Consider the following 9,215-nt stretch of genomic DNA (forward strand, 5'->3'; position numbering starts at 1 on the left):
GATTCCTAATAGTTTACATAATTTTTTCCCTGCGATGCAGTATTGCTGTCCAGTCATTTTGAAAACTAGTTTGCAATGGTCCCTTAAACTGAGGCTCCTATAGAGTAGGAGTGACAAACCTTGTTCTTAGCAGTATAGCCTATCAACATTTATTAAGGAGTTAAGCACACTAATGGGAATTGACCAGATGAGTTTTTTAGGTTTCTTAGATTAGGGACTGTGCCACAGATGTCTGATTCTTTTCATCCCTCTGTCAGAGTTATGGAAGGAAGAAGAGACTTGAAAAGATAATAACAACAGTACAGCAATCTATTTTCTTGCCAAACTTAGAACTTTTTTCTCATCAGGGATGAATAAGAAGAAGAATGAAAAATGCAAACCTATCCTGCAAAGTTCTCCATTTAAATACCCAGATATCCTGAAATATAGCTATAAAACTACAATAAAGTTTTCATTTTAGCAACACTAGGTGGCAGTTTCAAATGCCTTGGAACTCAGTTATAAATGTGGTTATTTCTTAGTAACAATCCAATGGTGTCAGTCAACAGTTAGAAAAGGAATCTGCAAGACCCTTCAGTCTTTATTTCATCATAGAATAATCTGGTATTAGAAAAGAAAACACAGCCTCTAATTTCTTGTCCCAACTGCAGGCAATGGATCCATTCATAATGTAAGGGACAATTTGCACTCCTTCCTTTCTCATCTCCTTGAGTCCTCCAATTCCCTGATTTCCAGGTTTGGCACACCATAATTCCTTTCTCTGAACTGTGAGAAATTACGGCCCATGCTTACCCACCAAGCTAGGCATGAACCTTGTTTGAAACGACTTCCAATTCTGATCTGGAGGACAAACACAAAACATAAGCCAGGTTCACACAACACACTGAACCCATAATGTGAATTAGTGTACTATGTGAGCTATCAGTTTGCTGATTTGGATATAATAACAACCAACCATTTGCCTGCACCTAGAAATGAACAGGGAACTGGAACACTGAAGGCTGGAGTGGGATGAAGTCCACATTCAAGCCTAAGGATGGCCACATCCTGGTTTAAAATTCCATGTGAACTATGCCATGCTGGAATCACATATCTCACTAAGCCATTATGTGATTTGTTTGATTCTGGATTAATGGGATGTGTTAACTCAAACACTGTGATTTGTATTGCATGGATTATAGTTTAGTAGTAAATGTGAGCTAGGACACTATGTTTCATTAAGCAAACAATGATTAAAAATAACTAGAATGATGTGAGAACCCAGGGAGTAGTCTTCTGCTTAATATAATCATTCATAAGCATTCCCTAACACTATCAGGTGTTCCATAATTAGAAGATAGACCACCTTCTATAAAGAGCCACCTGTTTGCCTCTAGTCATCTTCCCAGAGTGAACAGATGTGGGAAAGAATTGGGTGTTCTTGAAAGTGTACTTCAGTTGTTGAACTGCACAATTTTAGGGTGAATTCTCAGGAATTGTTTATTAAAATATTGGAATATGGCAGAGTTACAGGGCAGACCCAGAAGTCCCTCAGCAACTTAGAAAAATCACTGGTTTAGAGAAAGTATTTCTTGGAACTTTTGACTTTGTTTTCAGCTCAGAGAAGATTGTTTTCTAAACACATCTAAAAGGCTCCCATTGCATGTCAGAAGGACATTGCTGATCTACAAGTCTAAAAAAGGGATTTTGTATTATTGGGTTTAATAGACAACTGGTTCACTTTTCAGAACATGAAAAATCCCCTGCCAAAAAAGAATGTGAAAACTGATAAATAAGCATTTATTGAAGCCATAATTTACACTTTAACCCATTTACAATTTGAAAAGCTGTTTGTTTATTGTATTTATATTTTTGTCTTTCTATTCATCTGATAATCAAGATAGCTAGCACTTAACATCCTGCATGCTGGAACTGAGATACCAATGTGGGAATAACATGAAGGAAGGTTCATTACAAATAAAACCAAGTTTTGCTCCTCTCTTTTGAATAAACATTCCTATTCTAGACTGAAAATCATATGTTGAGATTAAAAGTCCCAGAATTCCCAGCCAACATGGTCCTCACATCTGAAAGTGCCAGGTTGAAGAAAGCCGTTGATAGATAGACAGACGGACATACACACATACGTGGATATACGTACATACATACACGTACATGAATGATGGTGATTGGGAAGAACTGAATTCATTCTGAGAGTATTGCAGCACCTATAACTATTGGCAGAAGTTTCTGCATCTCAAGATTGGTTTGTAAACTCAGACATAATTTATGGGGTTATCAAATGCTAATCTCATTGGAACAAGTAAGTGTTAATACAGATTAAGTTTTCAACTGGTCATGTTCCCTGGGAATAATGGAAATGGAAGTCCAAAAGCATCTGGAGAGCACAGGATAAATAAGGCATTCTAAACAATAGATATAGAACTGGTTTGCATATCATGCTAAGCCATATTAGTTTAACTATTAGTTTAAACTGAAAAAGCCCATCCTTGGCTGGGTTTAACAGTATACCAAGCCATAAATCATGGTTTATTAAAAACAATGGTTGGTATAAAACACTGTGCTAAACCTAAACCAAACAATGCATATTATGTTTTATCACAAGTTTTAATAACACAGCTAAAAACCAAAAACAATATCAAGATTTCAGGACACATCCTACATTGTATTTAACTCCAAGAAAAAGTATAAATAAAGTCTAAAGGACTTGCTTTGTTAAGAGCATGGCTTGCAGCCTTATCATTTATTTTATTTTATTTATTTTATTTTATTATTTTATTTTGGAAAAAGAGAATGATTTATGCCAAAGCACAAGAGAAGATTTTCCTCCATTTGTAAAAACAGTGAGAAAAGAGTTAAAACTCTATTTCTCATCTGTTGCAGTTCCAGTATAAATCAGGGGCTCTGTGTTTAGGATTATTTAAAAAAAAGTTGATGTGACTGCAAGCTATATTGTTAACATACACAAATAATCCTACACTGATCTCCTGCTTGGGACCTAACATCTGGCTCCAACCTGTTCACATATTGCATGTCAAGTCCTAATGTGAACTGTTTTGTTTTGGTTTAACAAAGGTGGTGGGAACCCAGCCACTGTAGTTGAAAACATGGCTTGTGGCTTTGCATGTTAGATGGACTCACCGAATACTCTTTTTTCCCTCTCAAACACATGATTAAAGAAAACCTAGCTTACTGTGACATGTGAAGCCAGTTGACATGTAAACTGCAGAGAGCCAAAAGACCTGTAAAAAAGTATTCTGTTGCCAAAATAACCACAGTGAAATAGTGTACTGAAGCCACAGAGCTGTATTCTATAGTTATCACATTTGTGGGAGGTTCTTTCTAGCCAGGAACAAGCAACAGTTGCTTACCCTTAACTAAAACAATCATTTCTTGCCAACCCACTGCCACAGTTGAAAAGATTAGACAAATATGGACCCAAAAGTCAAACAGTAATGTCTGGAAAAATCATGGACAATATCTTGTGACCAGTGTCTTTTTTTCTTCTTCTTATTAATTTGTTTCATAAAGCTTCAGGATGGTTCCAAGAAAGGTGATAGCAACTCTTCTGCTCCTCTGCATGATAGCCATGTTGGCTAAAGAGAGTGAAGGTTACCTTGCCTTCTATAGTCGTGAAGATTTCAGAAGAATGCAGGTGAGCTTCTTGTGAAATGTGCAGATGAATAGAAATGATATGCGACAGAGCTTTGAATCCAGTTCCCATTCCAAGGATCTCTGAGAAGATCTCAACAACAACAACAACAACAACCACCACCACCACCTAGCCTTTTTCTGTCCAGAACTCCAGAGATCAACAGTTAGTCAGTTTAGACAATACTGACCTAAATGGGCCAATGTCTGACATAGAGCAAGATACCTTCCTATGTTCCAGTGAGTGGATTTCCCTGCAGTTTTTCTTATCCTATCTGTTCATCATTTTATTGCATTCTTTTTTCCTCCTCTAGCAATGTTTTACTATTATTTTGTTCCCTAATCATTGGAAACCAGCTAAAATCTAGGGTTAGAATTTGGCTTTGAGGTTAATAATTTAGATTTGTTTCCTGCCTTAAAATGCCACTGAAGTAGAACAGTTGTCTATTTCTGAAAAAGTTATGATAATTCAGGTCTTGGCATTGTTGGGCTCAGTGCTGTCATACTGTCCAAATGAACCCATGTGCATTACCAAATTAATTCAAAGGAGACAAGATAATAAGAATTTCTTTAAGCAGAAATTGCTGAAAAATTGAGCAGTCCACTGTCCATATTCCAAGAGAAAAGCTCAATTTATTTTCTCAGAAAATGCCTGTTAGCATATATAAAAATTGCAGCTTTGCATGCATGTATGATGCGATAAATAAAGCAGGTTGCGCAAACCACAGGGCCCTGTACAGTCTTCCAAAATCTGGGATGTGACCCTCACAGCACCCTCAAAAGATGCAAGTGAATTTCATTTTTAATGTGACAGAAAGAAAAAAGTATAGGTGGTCCATATAAATGTATTATTCAAGCATGCTTTTTTTCATGGATCAACATAGCTATGTGTTTTTTCACCATATTAATACCACTTCATTAATCTAATTTAATTAGCTTATATCCTGGTTTCACTACCTTCACTTTCTTGGCCCTCTCCACTGTTTGGTGTGTGGCACTCTGCATAATACCCAACACCCAACTCTGCCCTCTCCATGAAAAAGGTTCCTCACATTAGTCAAAATATGTTCCACAAAAGTTCAGCAGTCAGTGGATATATAAGAAAAGATATAAAAGCCCAGTAGTTAGTTGTGAGTTGCATCTAATCTCACCATAACAGAATGGAGATTATGTGAATGAAAGCACTTCCAGTGATTTAGATACTATTGATCCAGTGGATTAGAAAACATCAAAGAATCTGCAGCACAGGAATATCTAACATATAGCATTTACCAACTTGTGCCCCCTAAATGTATTGCACTTTAATTTTGGTCATGTCATCTGGAATTATGGGAGTTGATGCCATCTGTAGGACATCGATTTGCAAAAGCTGATTTAATATATGGAAAATGAAATAAAACTAAGCTTATAATTTTATGCAACGATAAATAGATTCCAGTATGACATGTAGGTCATATTCCTGACTACAGTGTAAGCAAGTAAGGATCTGAATGTAAAAATCATTTTTAAAAACATGCTGTTAAGGGAACTGTCTGTTGACAACTGTGTCACCTATGTATCTTCATTAAAGATGGCAATGTAACTATTTTGGCTTTTCTTTTATTATCCCCTCTCCAAAAGTTGACATACTTGATCATTGTATCCTTCCATGCTTCTCCAGGAGAAAGAGAAGAACCAAGCACAGAAGAAATCGCTTGACACAAGAGATTTTTTTGAATTTGCAGAAGATGAAGGGCAAGTAATCAAGGTACACTATTCTTTGGATTATGACAACTAAGCAGGCAGATATAGCAAGACAGTTTCTCTAAAATATCAGTCAGTATGTCAGGCTGGCTTACATAGGTATGTTCGCCGCCTTTAGTTATTTATAAAAATAATAAAGGCGGGAAAGAAAAGAAAAGAAAATAAATAAATAAAAAGAAAGCTAATGAAAGCCAAATGTATTGCAATATTCTTAGGCTGAGACTTTCACTGGCAAAACCTCACTCCTGATTTATCCTTTTGTGCACCACTTGATATCCTATAGATTTCCAAATACACTTAGCTGATCAAGTTTCCTTGTGATACAAATATTGTTATTATTATAAAATATTCTATCCTCTAAAACGAAATATACTTGAGCTGATTGAAAGAAAGGTTACCATAAATTGCTAGTCAAATATGAATGTTCATTTCCTCTCTTTTAAGCTCATATGAAGTTCGGTTCATTTGACTCAGATTTTAGTACTGATGAGTTCAATTAATCAGGGACAACAAAGTCTTCTTCCCCCATTAATCAGACAGAAGGGGAAAAGTCTGCTTGTACCCTTCTTCCATTATAATAATGCAGAATAATCTAGTTAATAAGGTACCCAACACCTGGCAACAATATGAACAAAATACCCCCATCTTGACCAGTCCTCAGCTATGATCTATAGCTCTCCCAAGGACATTCCAGTGATCTCTTTGCTCCTATCCATCCACTGTCTTCCCCTTCTACTTCCCTTTATCTTGTCAACCATTGTAGTTTCTTTCTAGTCCATCATCTGCTCACATCTCATGCTCCAAGTATGTGACTCACTGATCTTTGTCTCAGAGGAGCAGCCAGTCTTTATGTGGTCCAGGAGTAAGTGATTTGTTACTCTTGTCCATTTTATTGTCTCCAAATTAAGAATTTGAAGACACCTATCCTCTTTCTCTCACTCTTTCTTAATGTCCAGCTTTCACAAAGTGCTGTATATCACCACTGGAAAAACCATAACATCAACTATTCTGATCTGTGTGGTCATAGGAACATCTTCATCCTTCATGATCTTGTCTAACATTGTCATTGCTTTCCCCTTAGGATTAACATGGTCTCCATCTTTAACTATTCTTCAGTCCAAGAAAACGATCTACCTATCACACCTCCTTAATGGCAGGAAAATCCTAGCCTAACTTGAAGGAATTATTTAGACAGGATAGCAGAAATGCAGAGAATGTAAACATCCAACTATCTTGAAAGGACAAGAGGAGGGTGAATGAATAAAGGAAACCCAAGTCTTCTCTTTCTGGAGTCAGGGAGTGCAGAAGAGTTAAAGGAATTGAAGTATGACTGGATATAAATTCTGTACCATCTCTCTTACCTGCTCAGAGACTGTCAACTGTCTGGTGTGACTTTCATGTCCTATATAAAATAAATGAATTCCTAGCAGATAGTCCTTGCCTCTATAGTCATCACTACTTTCATTGACACTACCACCTTCACTAGGGACGCGGTGGCGCTGCGGGTTAAACCGCTGAGCTGCCGATCGGAAGGTCGGCGGTTTGAAACCGCGCGGCGGGGTGAGCTCCCGTTGCTCGTCCCAGCTCCTGCTCACCTAGCAGTTCGAAAACATGCAAATGTGAGTAGATCAATAGGTACCGCTTCGGCGGGAAGGTAACGGCGTTCCGTGTCGTCATGCTGGCCACATGACCCGGCAGTGTCTATGACAACGCCGGCTCTAAGGCTTAGAAACGGAGATGAGCACCGCCCCCTAGAGTCGGACACGACTGGACTTTACGTCAAGGGAAACCTTTACCTTTTACCACCTTCACTGTCAACTGTGAATGTACCAAACATGTTGGTTAACATTACTGCTGTCTTCTTAATATTTAACCTTGAATTTGCTCTATATTTTTGTGCCACCAGAATATCTAGCATGCATTATGTTTACATATATCACATAACTTCCAGCAGTATATTCTGAATGGGGATATAGAACATCTGTAACAATGCTGAAAATATAATTCAGCAGCCTTGAGTTGAAAGGCCAAACTTATGTCCATTACTTCTTCCTCCCCATTTCATCTCAATACTGCCAGCAACAGTATTCTGAAAATATAGATACTGTCTACCATTCACTATCAGCAAGCCCCAGCAGATAAAACCCAAAGGCTAGTTATGCAATTGTGGTAATTAATCTTGTCTCAGTCCCCCAAAAGACAGCACTCAAACCACAAGAGTCCTTTAAAATGTCCCAATCCATCCCAAAAGCATTACATCAGTACTCTCATGTTTCTCTTCAATCCATCTGCGTTACCTACTGAAAATGTTCAAAAACCATAAAAGCAAGCAACAAGAGCAAATATATTCATGTTATTTGCATTCTATTCTCTGAACATGGGGGATTTTTTTATGTTTTCAGGGGGGATTTTTCCTCCGCCACCTGAGGGACTTCATATTTCTATGTATGAAAGCTAACGTTCTTGCTGTTCCAGATGTTTGAATCAATCACAATCCAGTAGTTCAACAGATTTCAGTCACTCATGTGTATGCATCATTGTGCACTGGACTGTAGCCTCAAGCACTTGGAAAAGTGATAAATTGTCAAAAATTGTAAGAACAAAAACCACTGGAACTGACTTTCACAATCATCTTTGAAAAAACAGCTTAACCCTATTCCACAGGTCACATCAAGCTAAAATCTGAATCAGGAAACCCCTTTTCCCAATAATATTCACTGTTAACAAATTCCCTTTTCTTCAGTATACATGATGCAGAAAGTGGTTAAAACGTTGGTTTCCCTTATATGTTAACCAACTTCTCCTTCACAGATGATTGCTCCAGTAGAAATTGGAATACATCTGAATTCCAGACAGTTGGAAAAATACCAAGATGTCTTGAAAGAGCTCCTAACAGAGATGTTGTCAGATACTAAGAATGGGACTACAGAAATTGTAAAATTGGCCTTTCTCTTTCCTTGGAAGTTATCTTAGTCATGAGATTTCAGGAATACCTTGTGTCTTGTGTCACATACAAGGTAGTGTGTAGGCTCTGTGCTTTTTTGAAGAAATAAATATCCCCACCCCACCCCACCCCAAAATAATACACTGCTAGAAAACATGTATTGAAGTTTGCATTAGCATAAAAGTTAGGAATACTGTAGATCTGTATCAGTAGTGCAAAGGCCCTGTGCTTTGGAAGCTTCTCAGCTATTAGAAATCATACGGCTGATGAAGGACAATTTTACTGTCAGTTTTTATCTTCTGTACTGCATTTCTAGGTAATTTTAGACAACTTTTACTAAAGTTACAGGAAAATTTAAAACCTGTGATTACAGTGCCTTATGACTTGATATATTCTCCTTCAAAGTAGATACTGCATTTTCTCACTGAAATTGTTACCAAATTTAGAAATCAGTTGAACTATAAGCTTGCAAGTAGCTACAGATTGTATATAAATTTGATAAGGAAATACAATAAAATATGATTATCTTTCACTTTCTCTACATTGGCTTAAACATGGTCATTTAAAAAGCTAGCATACTAGAGTCCAAATTTTAGAAAACCGTGTAAATCAGAAAATACTAGACAGAGAATTATATCAACAGTCTCTACAGTGTGTTGTAGCAAAATGTTCCAAGTACATCCATAGCCAGAGCAAAATCTTCAAAACAATGTTGGCTACATACATCAGTACCTACATACCATACTGTATTCAGAATTAGCAATAGTCTAAAGAAGGAAAGTTACAGTCCATCGTATACATGTGATTCCTACCACAGTGTCACCTGATTTCACGGACCTCTGTTTTGCTTTTTTAGCTGACAGATCAGGATGAGCCA

At 37.3% G+C, this 9,215-nt stretch overlaps 1 protein-coding gene across 1 annotated transcript; it reads left to right on the plus strand.

Moving 5' to 3' along the window:
- The first annotated feature begins 3,535 nt into the window (after positions 1-3,535).
- MLN (motilin) lies at positions 3,536-8,870 on the plus strand. The gene is made up of 3 exons (XM_063300099.1): positions 3,536-3,655; positions 5,312-5,398; positions 8,206-8,870. The coding sequence occupies exons 1-3, from the start codon at positions 3,539-3,541 to the stop codon at positions 8,365-8,367; spliced, it is 366 nt and encodes a 121-aa protein (XP_063156169.1). The 5' UTR covers positions 3,536-3,538; the 3' UTR covers positions 8,368-8,870.
- The last annotated feature ends 345 nt before the right edge of the window (positions 8,871-9,215 follow it).

This window comes from Candoia aspera, chromosome 3, assembly GCF_035149785.1.
Source record: "Candoia aspera isolate rCanAsp1 chromosome 3, rCanAsp1.hap2, whole genome shotgun sequence".
Lineage (NCBI taxonomy): Eukaryota > Metazoa > Chordata > Lepidosauria > Squamata > Boidae > Candoia > Candoia aspera.